The following is an 18961-nucleotide window of genomic DNA, read 5'->3' on the forward strand; positions in this document are numbered from 1 at the left end:
TGTTACATCTTCCCGCAAGCAGACGAAGCCCGTGGGGCGAGTCAGGATGTACAAGCAGGGTAGAAAGGCTTCAGGCGAGCAACATGAGTCAGCTGAGTTCTGTTTGATGGCCGACCATTGCACAGGAGGCGAGCTCGTAAGTGAGTTCGCTCAGGCGGTCCACAGCTACAAATGGGCCTGAATATTGTGACAAGAACTTTTGGCACAATCCACGCTTGCGTTGCGGTGTCCAAAGGAGGAATAAGTCACCTTTTTGCAGCGATACTTGTATGTGACGGTCGTCGTATCGCTCTTTCGAACGACTTTGCGAGGCCAGAGTACGAAGACGAGCTATTCGACGCGCTTCTTCAGCGAGACACAAAGTCTTCGATACAGGATCATCACTGTGCAGAACGAAGGGTAAGAAAGTGTCCAGAGGGCTTCGCGGTAACCTTGCATACTGGAGATAAAATGGGCTATAGTTCGTGGTTTCGTGCTTCGCCGTGTTGTATGCATAAGTGATGAAGGGCAGCACGTCGTCCCAGTTCTTATATTTGGAGGAGACGTACATGGCAAGCATGTTAGTCAGCGTTCTGTTTGTCCTTTCAACGAGGCCATTGGTCTGTGGATGATACGGCGTGGAATGACGGAACTGTGAAGTGCACAAACGAAGTAACTCTTCAATGGCATCAGCCGTGAACTGGCGACCACGGTCGCTGATGATGACACGTGGTGGGCCATGACGAAGGACCACGGAACGGAGAAGGAAGGCCGCCACGCAAGCAGCGGTGGAAGACGGTATGGCTGCAGTTCCTGCATACAGTGTAAGATGGTCTACGCAGACAATTATCCAGTGGTTTCTGTTGTTAGATAACGGGAATGGACCCAAAAGGTCAATGCCTACTTGTTCGAACGGCGTACTGGGTGGTGTCAATGGCCGAAGGGGACCCGGGGCTGCGGTGGTCGGTCGCTTGTGACGTTGGCACGTTTCACAACTAGCGACATAGCGCTTGGTTGTTTCGTACATCTTGGGCCAGTAAAAGCGCTCCTGCGTGCGGTGCAGCGTTCGTACGAAGCCGAAATGGCCGGATGTCACATCGTCATGCATGGCGCGTAGAACGTCGGAGGGGAGACTCTCGGGGACAAGAAGCAGAAAACGCGCTCCATGCCCGGAGTAATTAGTTTTGTGCAGCAATTTATCACGGGCAGTAAAGCGACCGCTGCCTTTAGAAGTACGGGCGGCGACAGAAAGCGGATCAAGGGTAACATCATCCCGTTGTTCTCGCTGAAAGTCTGCCGCGTCAGGGAACGTAGGAGTAACAGCAACGAGACAGTCGTCAAAATTCTCAGCACCGCAGTCGGTAGTCGCAAGAGGAATCCGAGAGAGGCAGTCTGCGCCAGCGTGACGACGGCCACTCTTGTACGATACCACAAAGTCGTATTCCTGGAGGCGCAGCGCCCAACGTGCGAGGCGACCAGAGGGATCACGCAAACCTACCAGCCAGTATAAAGAATGATGGTCATCGATAATCTTGAATGGTCTACCGTAAAGATAACATCGAAACTTTTGTACGGCGAAAACGGCTGCCAGGCATTCCTGTTCCGTAACCGTATATTTGCGTTCAGGTTTGCTCAGACAACGGCTGGCATATGCGAGAACATGTTCTGCGCCACTGTGACGTTGTACAAGCACCGCTCCTATCCCGATTCCACTCGCATCAGTGTGAACTTCAGTCGGGCAAGATGGATCGAAGTGACGCAAGAGGAGTGCTGACGTTAGTATAAACTTCAGTTGAGAGAATGATGCGTCACACTCTGGTGTCCAATTGAAGGATGCATTTTGTCGCAAAATACTTGTCAACGGGTAAACGATGTCGGCAAACCGGGGAAGAAAACGACGAAAATACGAACATAGGCCAATGAATGAGCGGAGTTCTCGTGCTGACTGCGGTGGTTTGAAGGAGCTCACTGCTTCAATCTTACGAGGATCGGGTCTGACGCCATCCTTGTCGACTAAGTGTCCCAGGACCAGTGTTTGACGTTCGCCGAACCGACACTTTTTTGAGTTTAGGACCAGTCCAGCTTTCTCAATACAGTCGAGAACGAGGCTGAGGCGTTCGTTATGTTCTTCAAACGTGCGGCCAAAGATTACAACATCACCGAGGTAACACATGCATATCTCCCACTTTAGACCACGTAGTACTGTGTCCATGAATCTTTCAAAGGTGGCAGGAGCATTACAAAGGCCAAAAGGCATAACATTAAATTCGAATAGGCCATCTGGAGTCACGAAAGCATTCTTTTCCTTGTCGGCAGGGTCCATAGGTATTTGCCAGTATCCCGATCGCAAATCAAGTGTTGAGAAGTAAGAAGCAGCGTGTAAGCAATCAATGACGTCATCGATTCGCGGTAGTGGATAGACATCCTTCTTCGTCACTGCGTTTATATGTCTGTAATCCACGCAGAATCTCCAGGAGCCATCTTTTTTTCGGACCAGGATTACTGGGGCTGCCCATGGACTAGATGACTCTTGAACGACACCTTTGTTCATCATCTCCTTGACTTGCTCGGCAATAACTTTGCGCTCGGATGATGACACTCGGTAGGGCTTCTGGCGGATGGGGTGTGCTGAGCCGGTATCTATTCTGTGACGAGCGCGGGACGACGGTAAATGAAGGGGTGCATCTCCATGCGTGAAGTCGAATGCGGCCTCATGCCTGGCAAGGACTTGTACCAGTGCTTGCCGTTCCGATGTACCGAGAGCCTTGCTGATCATGCCAAGCATTAGCTCTTCAGAATGGCGATTATCGCAAGGAAAGCAAGCTGTAGAGACGTCCGTAGTTAGTGCCGCTATGGAACTAAATGCGGCTTCATCGAAAAGAGCGATTTTCATACCGCGAGGAAGGACAACCGGCGTGGCGGAACAGTTCAGCGCCCACAATGTGGCGACTCCTTTCGTCATTCACACGACAGAGCAGGGCACAAGTATATTTTTTAGCACAGTTTATGCGGAGAGGCCTAACTACAAGGTCAACACAATCAGCATCAACAGTAGTTGTAGAAACACGAACGGGCGTCAGGCACCACGATGGTACAATCACTTCATCAAGAACACTGAGTATGTCTGTGTCCCCGTCTTCAATACCCAAGCTTTGTTCGGAATGTGCTGATATAAATAACTTGTTCAATGAGATTTCGCCACAACCACAGTCCACGGAAGCGCCGCACTGTTCAAGAAAATCGATACCAAGAATAACGTCGTGCGAACAACGAGAAAGAACAAGGAATTCCGACACAAACACTTTCCCAGCCAACAAAACACTCACAGCACAAACACCAAGGGGATGAAGCCACTCGCCGCCTACTCCACGAAAGGTAATACCGTCGTTCCAAGAAAACATAACTTTGTGGCCTAGCCGGTTTTTGAAAGCGAGACTCATCACAGACACAGTCGCCCCAGTATCAACTAACGCCATGGTCGGTATTCCGTTAATCGAGACATTCACTGTGTTTTTGAACATCACAACAGGCAGAGGTATTTCTTGCAAAGACTGTCCGGCGACCACACATCCACTGGCCGCGGATGCTAGTTTCCCGGGGGTGGTGAGGAAGAACGGCGCCGAGGGAACGGAGAGCGACGGGAACGGCTATTTGGTGGCGTCAAACTCCGCTCAGATGCTGGCGAATCACTGCGTCTGGTCTCGTGTGAGAAGTGATCCCTTGGAAGCAAATCGGTCGTCCGCAGGTCATATGAAGTACGGGTTCTGAGTGGCGAGAACATCGATGGTGTCCTACGTGATTGACGGGCTTGGCGACAATACCGAGCTATATGGCCTGTGGAACCGCAGTTGCAGCACACGGGAGGGTCGCGGTTCACAGCGTCTTCCTCGAAACGAATGGTAGACGGCTGCGGGCGGCGAGAAAGTTCGTGGCCATGTGGATAACGTGTCTCTGCTGCTTGCTGAAATCCGTTATATATTTCATAAGTCGCGTCGTGGTAGTAGGGTTGGTGCTGTTCTTGTCGTGGCCTGACAGAAGTCGCAGGGCCTCGGGGGTAAAAACGCAGCTGCTTTCGTTGTGGCCGAGCGTCATAAGTAGGGCCTCTGTCGTAGAGACGTGACTGCTGTCGGGGCGTGAGTTCATAATCCTCAGTGCCCCTTGCCGCAGGATACGGGGAGAAGGATGCCACGTTTGGCTCAAAATCTAGGGGTAGGCGGAAGCTATGAGTGCCTGGATGGGTCACTTGCGCGTGCAGGCTGAGTTCTTCCCGAATTATTTGTCGGATCGTTGATTCAAGATCAAGGGGCTGGTTGCTGTCCACGCTTGCAACTGCCGTTACATTGGCTAGCCTGCCAAACTTCGGCGTTATGCGCCTCGTCTTTAGTTGCTCGAAAGTGCGACAGTGCCGAATGATGTCAGCGACGGAAGCCAGGCTGCCTTTTGCAATGAGGAAATCGTAAACATCCTTGGCAATTCCTTTTAGGATGTGCCCGACTTTGTCTTCCTCGGACATTCCAGAGTCCACCATCCTACACAGTTTTATTACTGCCTCAATGTAGGTCGTGCAGGTTTCGCCTGGTACTTGCGCACGTTGCAGTAGCGTCTGTTCTTCCCTTTTCTTTTTCGTCGCGGAGTCGCCGAATCGCTCTTTGATTTCCAAAACAAATCTTCCCCATGGTGTGAATGTTTCCTCGTGGTTGTCGAACCACACCAACGCAGTATCCGTTAGAAAGAACACGACGTTCGAAAGCTGGGAAGCGCTGTTCCACCTGTTGGCGGCACTCACCCGGTGATAATGGATGAGCCATTCCTCGACGTCTTCGTCCGATCTTCAGGCGAAGGGACGCGCATCTCTCAGTTGCAGAACAGAACTTGTCGGGGCAGCAGTTGGAATGGGCCGTTGTTCTTCTGCGTCGTGGGACATGTTCAGCTCCGGTGAATTCGGTGGGAGTCTAGCAAGGCGACGGCTCCGTCGAAGAACTTGTGGTTCAGCCTCCGTCTTCGGGTGTCGATTACGCAGCACCTTCCACCACAACTGTTACGAGGAGTTGCGAAGAAATGTTTCTATTTACAGGAGAATTGGACGATGATGGTAGCGTGGTCGTAGCGCAGCCCGGCCTCTCTAACTCCTCGTTTTCTTCGTCCTCTCTTTCTTCTCTTCTTGTCCGTGCCTTTCGTATCTGTTACAATATGTTGCGAGAACTCAAAAACAGTCGCTTCCTGTTTTTTTCATTGAGTAACCTACCCCGTCCATCGGCACTGTGAAGCCCTTTCGTCGATACATGGTGCCGGCCCGTATTGACACAATGACATGACCTCGAAATGTAGTATCCTTATGCCACTTCTTAAAAAGATCACTATATGTGTAAATCAGCGTTTTTGGTTGAAACCAAGAAAACAAGAAAAAAATATTCAACGGTAGGTATCATTTTTTCCGGCATTTGAGTTCTAGCTGAAAAGAGTCGGTGAAAGCAAATTTACAATAAAGCTAAGGCGACCCACAATCTGCACACAGCCGCAAGCCTACATGCGCTCCAATAAGAATAACCTGTCAAAGTTAAGGTCATGTGTCAGCTGGCCGCTCAAGCAATCTTTACTTTTTTTTCGTTTCTGCATCCATTCTGCCTGCGTCTGCGGCAAAAACGTGAAGTGGGATGGTGGTGGTGGTGGTGGTGGTGGTGGTGGTGAATTGTAGCAGCAGGCGGGTTTAGCCTGGCGAACAAGTCCGGCAATTGCTCCAGGCAGATAGATAAACAGAAATTGGTGGAGGCAGGTGGTAGCGCAATGGTTAGCGTGCCCATTTCCCAAATGCAAGATGGAGCATTTGGGAGATGGGCTCGAATCTCGGTGGTTTGTTTGTGAAGACAGCTTTCTGGGCTCTCTGGTGACTGCGAAGCTCAGAATGAGGGGGCATCCTGACAACAACGGTCGTACAGAATAAGCGGGCGTGCAAGGTCACGCCTAAAGCCGAAAGCACATTCAGAGGAAATACACTATACTCTTGCCGACAAAAAAAAAAACAAAAAAAAAAAACGTGATGACTAACGACCGGTGTTGTTGAGAGAGGCTGTAGACGGATAATGTCACCATAGACAGGACAACGCTCCAATCCCGGTGCTCAGCGGAAATATACGTCGACAGTGTGTCAACTAGCGTGTAATTGATACTTCATTAAGGTCGTTGCGTGTTTGTGTTGTGTCTAGCAGGAGCGAGTAGCGTAAGAGATGACACTGGAGAGAAGGCGGTGAGCGAAGTCCGCGAAAAGTAATTGAGGATAGCCATATTGAACGTCGACGCCATGTTGAATAAAGCCTGCGACTTCAGTTGCTCAGCCGCCAGAAAGGCTTGTGTCGTAGCATACCGCTGGGCGTATTTGGTAACCACAGCGATAAAGACACATTTTGCGGAAGTAATCAGAGGTAAGGGACGTAGTGAGTTGGCCGCCCTTTTCGAGCTCTGGCATAGTTTGAAAAATGAATGTGGCGAAGTAAGACACACAAAATAGTATATGTTAACCCAAACGAATCAGCGTGGTTATACTTGCGCGACACGCCATGGTGGCCTGCCACCAATACATCATGAACTTGCAGCGATGAGAGTTTTCATTGCGTACTTGAGAATAAAAACGAGCACATCAGAAACGTCCGAGGGACATTTCGAGGGTACAAGAGCATAACGCCCCCCCCCCCCCCCCCCCCCACCCCAAAAAAAAAATAATCACGAATATAAGCTTACGAATATGGGCGTCGTAAGATCGAGCACTTCGGCGCTTGTTGATCTTGTTTCGGATCACGTCGGCATTTCATTCAGCGTTTATTTCTGAGAAAAAGAGTTGAAGGCGCCCGTTTATTTGCATCACAATGGCAGGCGTAATCAGGCAAACATTGACAGCATTTCATTAGAGAGTGCCTGTCTACTCTGTGGAGATTACGCATGACAATGACAACAAACGCAGAAAGTTTTGCTTACATCGATTCGCACATACATAGGATTCGCATAATTTTTTCACTCATTGAATACAGTGCATTCTACGGTGTCATTCTTCGACAGATGGTACCGATTTTCGCGCAATGAGGATATGAACAAATTGTCTCACCTTCCGGCTTTCACCTTCCTCCTACTGCCAACATTCCTTCCCCTCCATAGTTGCTTAGCTTTTATTGGGTTCGGCTGCTCATCACGAGGTCTCGAGTCGAATCCCAACCATGGCAGCGGTATTTCAGTGGGTGTGAAATGCGAAAACCCGCATCCTTAGGGTTAGGCACACGTTAAAAAATCCCAAGTGGTCTAAATTATTCTCGAATCCTCCACTACGGCGTGCCTCATAATGAAATCGTGGTTTTGGCAAGTAAAACCTCATAATGTGTTATGTAACATTCGTTAAGGATATCCTGGGCAGTCGCACAACTCTTGAATACAATTAAGTGTCAAGTGTTGTGCGCGAGGTCTTTGAGTATGTGGATAGCCTTTATGGCGTTCGATAGCTGCTAGTCTACATTGCGGCTGTATAATAAAGGCGGAACGGCAACATGGTAGAGAATGTGAACACACAAATCCCGCATATATTACTGCACAATAATTTTAAATATCGTTCTTGCTTCACGCACGTGGACAACCGCCATAGGAGACTACTTTGGAAACTAACTGCAGTACTGTTTGTGTCGTACCCAATGGTGTACCTGGCCTGGTGGCCAGTAAATGGAGACGTAATATTGCGAACAGCTTCGGCTATAGCATGCTAACGAACGACGACACAAACTGAAGTGACTCGTGCAAGAGTGGACAGGGAACACTAAAGACGCTACAAGGACAAGCGCCCAGTTGGATGTTTGCGCTTATCCTTGTCGCCTCTAGTGTCCCGTGTCCACTCTTGCGCTAGTCACTTTAGCATGGAATACCAACTAGCCCGGTCTCACACCCTGCGACGACACAGGAACAGTTTGCTCAACTCTTGTATCGTGACTTTTGTGTTAAGGTGAAAAACCAACTTATCCATGTATATGTCTTAATGCTTAAGCACATCTAGATTTGCAGCTGCGGCGGTAGCCCATGAGTGCGCATTGCAATGTCGCTAGTGAAATAATTGTGTGCACCTTAACGAATTCGATAGTGGAAAATCAAAATCCGTCCACGACGGCGTCTCTAGTAGACGCTGTGCAATGTTCGGACGTTAACAATGTGTGCCGACTGAAGAAAGGCTGCCCCGAAGTACTTCTGACGATTAGGCTAGCTTCTTTACTCCGTAGAATAAAAAATAAAGAAAAAGAAAAGGAAAAGAAAATAAGAAACAAAAAAGAACCGCATCAAAAGCCCAGAATCAACCATTGCTCGTCGCGACTAAACGCTCTTAGGATGACGAGTAATTTCTAGGCGACGAGCGAATACGCTTGACCAAGACCACTGATAACACCGGCGGGACAAGCATTGTGGCGAAGTTCAATGCGCAGGGATAGCTATTATTTTTTTTTTAATTTTGTTTCGTTGACGTCATCACGCGCCAGCGCGGGAAGTTTGAAAAGTTTAAGGTTAGTACGCCACGTGGTGGCACTCACGCGAACTAAACCCTCATGTCCAGAAAAGCTGGATACGGTTTGTGCAAGCAACATGGCATCCGGGCTGAAAGCTCATGCGAAACGCAACTTTTGGTATATAGTACCAACCTCTCTCTAAGGACTGGCTTTCTTTTCGAAGTAGATGCTAGTACGCTTAAGCTCTTCCGTTGATTTTGATTGCGTGCCTATTCAACGGCAAGTGATGAAACATTCCCGACTGACACACTCGGCCTTCCGATATCGTCGTGGTTCAACTGCTTCCTCACTCGACGCTTGCTGTACACTGCGATTAGGGCACCGCTAAACTTCAAATATATTCCGAGGTTTTACGTGCCATAACCACAATTTGGTTATGAGGCACACCGTAGTCGCAACCTTTGGATTATTTTGGACCATGGGGCAAGTTCTTTAACCTCCCCCTAAATGTGAGTCACGTGCGTGTTATGGAGCGTTCCGCCCCATCCTTGTGTCGAGGCGGCTGCCAGGCGCCAAACCCACCATCTCAGCAGAAGAACGGCGCAGGCACTAGGCCACGACGGTGGGTCATCAACAATTCACAGTCGCTAAATTGTTATCTGAAGTGCCACAATTCTTGGTATTCAAAAGCCTTTCATCTTATATTGTACTTCAGTCACACGAAGCGCTTTCAATCTCGATCAAGCCTGATCGGGATCGAATTTCCTTCAGGCGATTTGTTCACTTCCCCTGCTTGGAGAAAGGAGTCAATCACAATCGAAAAAAATTGGGGCAGCTTCACACTAGTGGCGCAAGGACTGGGCAAACAGCAACGTTCGCGGCCCCACCTAGGTTATTCTTGGTTTGGTTAAGTCTGCGTGTGGCTATGCTTCGAGACTGGGCCAAGTTTTCAACATGGTTATGCTTCGAGACACGGTCAAGTTTTGTGCTTGGTGTCAACGTGAGCCCCCCAAAGACCGATTCGGTCGTTCAAGTATGTACAACATGCATTAAAGTATGCACATACGCTTATGCTGGGTAACGCTAGCTCGTGGGTCCGGATCTTCTGCAAGTGGCTGACGCTTCGCCACCGCTTCACCTGCGCCATATTTGGGATTGGACCAAAGTAGCAGCGCGGCGGCTTTCGCGCCGCGCTTCCTCTTCTTTGGGAGTTCCGCTCTTCTTCTGTCGCCCCATCTCACTCTTCGTCGGAGACCCTGCTGTTCTGTCGGCGCGGCGGCGGAGAGGAGCTGCTTTTATACCCCTGTGGTGACATCACGGCTTAGATCCGCATCTGCGCATGCGCGGTCTACGTATGGCGCGACGATGCAAAGCTACGGTGAAGCGGGGCCGGTGCGGGCGATGACGTCATCACTCGGCGAGGTTTTGCTGCACACGTCCGCCGGCCTAACCACCAGCATAAACAGCATCGCTGTTAAAGCTCTATCCCGATTGGCTTCAGTTGCAATCAAAACTATCTCCTATGACAAGGTATTATCGTATCTGCTCGACTTTATCGTCACCATGATTGTAAAGCGAGGGTGGACTTCCTGTTCAATCAAAATAATAAAAAAATCCGTGAACGTAACGCGAGATGAAAGGAAGAAGAAATGGTAGCTTTATTGAAGAGATCACAGTAAAGTAGTTCTCTAGGGCAATCCCTTCACGATAAAGCTTCACGTTCGCGAAATTTTGCGTGACATGGGACCGCGAACTCCCCCGACAAGTGTTGTGTCATCACCTTCCAATTGGTTCCAGATTAAGTACTTCTAGAGAGCCCGCAAAGCCATTTCATTCGGCGATGCTACGAGGCCACTACGAGGTGCACAGAGCCCTTCCGACCAGCCTCGTATTTAAAGAGAGCCTGCTATTGGCCTTACCACTCGTGAATCGATGACTTGTTGAGGTTGACTCGCTGAGCCACGTCGGAATTTTGTACCCTCTCAGCCATCAAAAAGAAAAAAAATGAGTCTCTCGAAGCGGGCGTCAAACCGAATGCGCTACGTCGCCGTAACGTCAGGAATAAACGGAGTCAAAGCGCGAAAGGCCTCAGGGTGCTGCCGCACCGTAACCGTAACCGTAACAATACTCACAAAGACAGCGACAATAGCGTCGATACGAAGGAAAACGAGTTAATAATTCAATCAACTTGCATCCGCCGTGGTTGCTCAGTGGCTATGGTGTTGGGCTGCTGAGCACGAGGCCGCGGGATCGAATCCCGGCCACGGCGGCCGCATTTCGATGGGGGCAAAATGCGAAAACACCCGTGTACTTAGGTTTAGGTGCACGTTAAAAAACCCCAGGTGGTCGAAATTTCCGGAGTCCTCCACTACGGCGTGCCTCATAATCTGAAAGTGGTTTTTGCACGTCAAACACCATAACTTTATTTTAAATCAACTTGCTTATGGATTGGATAGAGATGTACAGATTTCCAACATAACAATTTAAACCCAGAGATTTACGATATTTTTTTTAAATGGTGAATTCTGCCCTTATTCAAACGTAACGCGATGGTCATGTTCAAGCAACAAAATCATAAAAGAAAAGTGGCGTTAAAATCGAGTAAATACGGTAGTGCATGACCTACCTTCATAATTGTATTGAATATAGTTCTTTTTTTTTCTGACGATGACTGCGGAATGTATATCCCCAAAAACTCAAGGAACAACCTGTTACTCCTGCTGCCTGATTTACCGACGAGGTAAAGATAATATAGTCAGAGGGCTCATGCAGCTCACCGTCACAAATTATAGGTCATCTCCGTATGTGCCGGAAGCATTGTGTGATGTAAAGTCCTCATTTCCTGCGTTCCATTCACTTCCACAAATACCTTGATGGCCCTATGACACCCAACAGGCCAGAACTCTCCCAAAATCTGCATGCCGAAGCTATCAAAACTCTTTTTTTTTTACAACTCGTTTGCTCCGCGCGGTCCTACGGTACTTTAATTTCCATAAATCGCAACGCGCATCGGTATAATACAAAATCCTCATCAAGCTAACGTTGATTGACCTAATTGAAGTCGTTGAGAACCACGCAGCACGTTTCACTTCTTGCAAATGTGATTACCGGCTCAGTGTTAGTCACATCAACTAACATCTGAACAGTCCTTCATTGGGTTATCGGCCCCTCATCATTCGTCTGTGTCTGTTTTAAATGCTCTGCTTGAGCTTTTCATACATACGCGATATGTTTCTTTTATATATACGCAGGCGTAGTGCACGCTATTTGTTATCTTCCCTCACTCTGCAGTGCCTTCATTATTAAGATAAAAGTTTTAATAAATAGCTCTTCTTGATATCAATTTTAGGTGCAATGAATTAACCGACCAAAAACTAATTGCACACTTTGGCAGTCCTTTCTAGTAAATTCTTCCGGCTTTTTCTTCAACGCGTTTGAGGTTCTTTACTGTACTGGCTCCTCGCGTTATGTAGATTGGTTTTATAAAAGCTTGTTGTTATAATCACTATAATAATGACTATAATGACTGAAACGATGTTTTCTTGCCATTAATTAATCAGTTGTCTATTCCTACTGCTGAGGCACGGCTCCTTCCCTATATTACGCCTTTGAAATAAAAGCTCTTAGCTATTAAGGGAACGACGGCGCCAACAAATCAACGAAGTGCTCAACCACAAAGAAATAAACAATTTGACGAATAATCCATATTCCGACGAATAATGTATATTTGAGCGATAGGCGTGGAGCACTGTCGTGAGCTCCACTGGTCGCTCTGTGTCGACACGCTCTGTTGCGGAGAGCAGCAACTGCAAAGGCGTGTCGCACATGCAAGCGAAGAGGCGCAGGGGAGACAAGAGTGAGGTTCCGGCAGCGGCGCTAACAGTTACAAACAGAGTCATGACGCATCGCAATGATGCACATTCAGCGTTACCCAATGGCAGCATACATGATGGCTCTTGCGGGTTCAACTCTAAGTGTGTGCACACGCGGTCAAAACGCACGCTCGGAGAAGGCAACTTCACTAAGCATTGGAACGCACTCAGCGAAGACGAGATGTCATTTCCGGAATCGGTTGCGTGCGATGCCTTTTACGGCAAACCCGACCGAGGCAGTTTATTTTCCCCTAGCAGGCATGCTTGTGAAATCTCTGCATTCGCTTGAAGGTTCCGGCGACACACAGCTTTTCCAAATTAGCCTTTGTGAAGATATCTCCTGGTCAGCTTACCTGAACGGGGCGTCAAATAACGCGAAGTAGCGCTCGACGTGTCCAGTGATTTATTTTTTATTATTATGGCGTAGACCTCACTTACCATTCCTAGGAATATATTTGCACCAGCACAAGCGGACTCGCAGACGGTGGAGCCGACAAAAAGGCTAATGATGCCGCCCACCCGGAAAACAATGGCTTGCATGAGTTTCAGGTAGAACAGCAGGTTCACCAGCGAGCCAACCAGCAGGACCACCGGAAACACCTGCATGGCGCAATGGTGTGAATGACAACGTATTAATTGGCGGCTACCTAAAGATACACGCAACATTAGGAACTCTAGACCGAAATTTACTTCGTACCAAGCCATGCACAGCCAAAATATACTTTAGCAACAAGATTGTCCTACGTGCTCGTAGGAGTGGCGAACTAACAGGCAATAATGGACTTACACTTCAACCCGTTGACATCTCACGTTGCTCGATGTGTTGTTAAAGAAAGCTAACAGATCAATGTCCTCTGTGTTCCCATTTGTCAGACGGGTAACTGAAAGCTATGACTTCAACTGGTTGTACACTTCCAAATTTATTGAAGACTAATCCAATGCGCTTCTGGGAAGCCATACGAGGAAATAACCATAAAACTGGAATATCATTGCTAACAACTTCTGGGGACCCAGTACCTGACCTATTGTGTTCTACTGTGCTTAACAATACCTTCTCTCAGTCATTCTCATCACCTCAGACCCCTGATCCGATGCCCGAGATAAAATCAACTAACTACCATTTCATGGATCCCATCGTTTTCGACTCAACTGGTATCAAAGCCATAGAACAAAAATTAAAACCTAAAGCATCATGTGGGGTAGATGAAATTAACACTATATTCTTACAAAACACAGCTGAATACTGTTAATCCTACTAGAATGCATTTACTCACAACCTTACAACTCTGGCACCTTACCGTATGGTTGGAAAATTGGCAAAGTAATCCCCATTCACAAAACTGGACCAACCCATGATCCACAGAACTACAGACGTATTTCACTTACATCTGTACCATGCAAAGTTATCGAGCATATAATACACGCATCTGGATAATTTTCTTGAAAATAGCAACTTCTTCACAGTTATGCAGCCTGGATTCCGTAAAAACGTCTCCTGTAACACTCAGCTTATCCTCTTCACTAATGCCCTACATGCCAATTTAGATTCTGGTTTTTTAACAGACTGCATATTTCTCGACTTCTCTAAAGCTTTGACAAAGTGAACCATGCATTGCTTCTTCATAAATTAGGCGTTCTACACATAGACCCCTCCGTAATTAATTGGGTTCGCGCGTTTCTGACATCAAGTGTTCAATTTGTAGTCACTAATGACGCTAACTCACCTTTAGCCCCAGTTGACTCCGGCATCCCGCAAGGGTCTGTGCTCGGTTCTTTATTATTCCTAATTTATATTAATGACTTGCCCACTCACGTTTCCTCGAACATTTGTCTATTTGCGGACGACTGCGTCTTGTATCGTAAAATAACTAATTCTTCAGATATTCTACTAATTCATGAGGATCTCAATAACATAGATGAGCGGTGTCGTACGTGGCGCATGGAATTAAACATTAGAAAGTGTAAGACTATGAGGATTTCTCGTACTAACGTGATCTGCCCCACCTATACGCTAAATAACATCCCACTAGAATCTGCAACATCATATCGATACTTGGGGGGTTCACATTGCCAGCAATCTATCCTGGAAAACTCATATTGATCACATAACATCTAAGGCCACTCGTACACTGGGATACTTTCGTCGGAAATTTTCTCAAGCACCATCATCACTAAAACTCTTATTGTACACAACTTACATTCGTCCACAACTAGAGTACGCATCATCAGTATGGGACCCTGGTTATGACACCTTCATACAGTCTCTAGAGGCAATACAGAATCGATCAGCCCGCTTCATTCTCACCAACTACCAAAGAAATGCGAGTGTCACTAACATGAAAGCTCTCCTTCACCTCCCGCTGTTATCAACCCGTAGAAAACTATCTCGCATATGTCTTTTTCATAAAATCTACTACCACAACACATATTTACGTTCTATCTTTGTTCAACCACCACCATACATTTCATCTCGCATAGACCACCGCCAAAAGGTAAACATTCCGCACTGCAACACCATCGGCTTTTCATATTCATTTCTTCCCAAAACGAGCAAAGATTGGAATAACTTACCCGCATTATTTACAAGCATAACTGACACCAATAACTTTAAAAGCACACTTCAAAGCTCCATGTTATAAATAAATGTTGCGTTTGCTTGTTCTGTATAATAACTGCTTTTATGCCATAATTTTACATTAGGGCTTGTATTTTTATATCGTATGTTCTTTCCTTTCTTTCTTTTTTTGTTACGCCATGTATTTTTGCCACGCTTACAAGTTTCTATTTACCATTCTTATATTGTATACGATGTTTTTGCCATGTTGTTTGCCTTCCTTCCTTATTTTGTGATTTGCCTCTGTATTTACTTTGCCCCTCCCCTCTGCAATGTACAACCGTACCTTGAGGGTATGATAAATAAATAAATAAATAAAAAGATCAAACGATTGGGTCCGGCGACGCTTCTTCATATTCGACGGATTATGCCGAAGACTGGCGTTGGGCGGACTGGCTTGGCGAAACACTTCATTAAACCGTTTCTCCAGCCGAAAGTCCTGTGAGGTTACTAGCACCTATCGAATAAATAGTGCATCAACTGGAGTTGCTCAACGCGGAAGCGGTGCGGACCATTACCGTGCTTGCACGCGTACAACGCCTTGTCGATTGTCAAGAGAACCAACTCTTCTAAATACCCTGCAAGAGCTTGTTGATAAAACGAACACTCAAAAGTAGCTAATTGACTCTCAGATTCGCTCAGGTCTGTGCCTCCATCACTACATTGCAGATACGGCTGCATCACCAAGGATGCTGGAAAGCCGGATGCGTCTACACTGGCCATAAGAACATCTGGTCTGCTAAAAAGAAAAGCTGGGCTCCAGAAGAAGAAATGGCCGTACGCTGTTGTATTTGAACAAGAACGAAAGTCTCATAGTTTTCAGGATTCCTCATAGCACGGCATACGCTGACAAGCACTGCGGCTGGGTTGCTTATTATAGTCAACCTCCTGTACTACAGGGGTCAAATTTATTAACCGCCTTAAAGCAATGCGCCTGTAACCACAGTGGTCGGAACCGTTAGAGACGCTATAAAAGCAATGTGACCTGAAATAATAAACAGCAGTAATGTTATTGATTTCAGAGAGAGAGAGGGAATAACTTTATTCAATTGGGGAAATGGGGATGGGGGTTAGGAGCTTGATGGGTGGGGCCCCAAGTCCAGGGATCCACTTGATTCTGCCGCCAGCCGTCAGAAGAACCTTCTGCACCTTCCGGTCTGAGCTCCAGAGTTGTGCCTCCCATTACTCTACTGTTTCAGAGTATACCTAGCTAAATAGGCATTCAAACTTGGCGGAATATTTAGCAGCCCGTGGACAGCCACGCTCATACATCGTCGGAAAGATTTCGCCTCATCTTAATAAATTTGGGTACACCCCCGTTTGAATTTTTTTAGGCTTTTAGCGCAGCCCAGATAGACCAAAAAGGAAGGTGGAAGGGGTAATGAAAGGGATCAGAGAACAGAGTGAGCGCTAACTTCCAACTAATGGTTTATTTCGTGACACAGAGGCTACGGCTTTCGCTGGCTGGTTATCCCGTGTCCCTACAAGTGTCAGTAGCAGAACGGATTCTGAGAGAGTTTAGAAAAGACAACCAGCACGAAGATAATCCTGCAACTACACGGAATAGGACAAGCATCATTCCTTATATTCACACCGCCTCACATAATCGTAAGAAAATCGCCAAGCGAGCGAATATTCTTGTAGTGTTTTCGGCCCCTAACAAGCTTATGAGGATTTGCAAGCTCACTAATCTGAATAAGGAGGGTCCTCCTAGCTGTAATAAGAATAACAAAAAGGAGTTCGTTAATTCAACACATTGTGTTGTTTGTTTTCCACTCAAGTGTGGAAAGCGTTACGTTGGTAAACTGGCCGATGTTTGAATGGCAAGCTGCGCGAACATGGTTACAATGCCAAGAATTGTATTACACCTGGGGGTTTCTTCTGCAGCACTGCAAAACGTGTGGTTGCGAAGCGGTCTTGGAGAAATTCGTCATTCTAGGTCGTAGTCGTAATCAGCTCACGACAGCAATCATCAAAGCAAACGCTATCATAGGTTTGGGGCATGCATGTGTAAGCTCTTCATTATCATTATCAAGCAATGAATTGGCCTATCTCCGACTGCAGCCACAGACTGTCTGAATATGTTTTCATATGGTTACTATCGGTTTTATTGCTTGGTTTTGTGTAATGATGTCGCATGGTTCGCCGAGTGTTAAGTAGCCTCTGTGTCACGAAATAAACCATCAGTTGGAAGTTAGCGCTCCCTCTGTTCTCCGTTCCCTTCCATTACATCTTCCACCTTCAGTTTTGTTCTTTCTGAGCTGCGCTACAAGCCTAAAAAAGTCATGACATACCAACTCACGCAAACTACCACGCTCTTGACCCCGTTTGAACCCTGCGGAGATTTATTGCGACTTCCCCTTGTAAAGATGTATGGCGGGGGGCTTACTCTTGACGCATGCCGCGCGCGTGAGCAAGAATATCGCGTGGTGCCATGCGTGCCGGATCGTTACCCTCCTCCTGGCGATGGCTTTCCTGTGAAGTGGCGGGTTGTTACAAATGGGAGGGTGGTGGTTGCACAGCTCGGTTTGCGAGCTCTCGAGCTAAAGCGTCAGCCCTCTGATTTCCCTCCAGGCCTGCATGTCCCAGGCACCAGACTAGTCTGTATGTATTCTCAAGTTCTTTTCCCAGGAGGTTGGCAACCTTGAAAGGGAGACGCCGTTCATAAAGGAGCGGCACGCCTCCTGAGAGTCTAAGATGATGGTTGTTGTACGACTACCCCATCCGTTCCCGATCCTTGATTGCCAAGGCGATGGCGAAACATTCTGCCTTGGCAATCGAGGGCGTGATCAGGGAGGCGCTAAAGATTATGCTGCTCTTCTCATTGCCTATGGCAGTGACTGCCGTACGCTTCCAGTTATAGTGAGAGGCAACAGCATAAATGGTATTTTCATTGTTTCTGGCTAGATCACGTAGCCATTTCACCCTCTCTTCACTTTTTCTTTCCGTCTTTGTGCATATTTCTCGGGACCGGAGCGCCTGACATCCTCCTTCGAACGGGTACGGGAATGTCCACCAGTATCTCGTCCATGTTTTGGCGGTGTGGTGAAATACCCGCCATCATGAGGATCTCCCTGTCCTATCTCGTCTGGCTAAGTCGGTTTCTTTGTGAAATTGAAGTTGCCGCCTTGAGCTCGGCGTATGTGTTGCCTACACCAAGTCCACGGAACTTGTCAATCGGGGCGCCTACAGATAAGCGCAAGGCCACCTTTTAACCGCCTCTGATAATTCGGTCAACCAGCTCCTCCTCATTTTTCTTCAGTGTGTGAAAAGGGAAGCTGTAGGTTAATCTGCTGATTACGAGCGCCTGTACTATGCGTTGTTTAGGGAAGGTGATTGCTTGAATAATCAATGCCACTTGTTTTGTTGCCGAGCTTAGCAAATTGACGGTGTGGCTGGCGGCGCCGTTGCTCTGAACCCAGGATCCAAGAAACGATGACCCCCTTTGATCTGCCGATTCAGATTCCTATATTTCCATTACTTTTACATCGTTTCTGGTGGATGCATATTATTTCAAATTTTTCGAGAACACAGCTGAGACCGCTCGCTTTGGCAAAGTTTTTAAACGGAGTGGCCACCTCTTGGAGGGTCTGTTCCTTCTTCGCTCGGGACTCAATCGTGGTCCAGCGCTGTGTATGTCATCTCTCGCAGTCCTTGTCCTTCGCACTGTACGTTATTCTTGTGGTACATAAGGTGATGTGCGCTCAAAGGGTATAACCCAGTAGCGGGACACCGTCTAGTGTTCACACAAGTCTGCATATGGCAATGTTAAACAGCAGAGGAGAGATGATCGCTCCTTGAGGCGTAGCTTCGTTCGGCATTTGAAACAGATTGGATTTGACATGCGATATTCCTATCGTAGCCTTCCTCCCTGTGAGGAATTTGCTATTGTAATTAAATACATTTCCTCCGTAGCCGATCATACTAAGCTCGGAAAGTATCGCTTCATGTGAAATACTGTCACAGGTGCCCTGCAGGTCAAGAGCTAGCAATAGGTGCTCCCCCACCCCCTTATGTACGCCTTTTGG

The 18961-nt window shown here is 47.4% G+C and overlaps 1 protein-coding gene across 3 annotated transcripts in view; it reads right to left on the bottom strand.

Annotated features, from left to right (window-relative positions):
- The window catches only part of LOC126526600 (uncharacterized transporter YutK-like), a 169893-nt gene that overhangs the window by 130986 nt on the left and 19946 nt on the right, over window positions 1-18961 (bottom strand). For all 3 annotated transcript variants that reach the window (XM_055068335.2, XM_055068336.2, XM_055068334.2), the window contains exon 2: window positions 12758-12919. In XM_055068335.2, the coding sequence (XP_054924310.1) occupies window positions 12758-12919 (162 nt within the window). The remainder of the gene's footprint in view (window positions 1-12757; window positions 12920-18961) is intronic.

The sequence above is a fragment of the Dermacentor andersoni genome, chromosome 8, assembly GCF_023375885.2.
Source record: "Dermacentor andersoni chromosome 8, qqDerAnde1_hic_scaffold, whole genome shotgun sequence".
Classification (NCBI taxonomy): Eukaryota; Metazoa; Arthropoda; class Arachnida; order Ixodida; family Ixodidae; genus Dermacentor; species Dermacentor andersoni.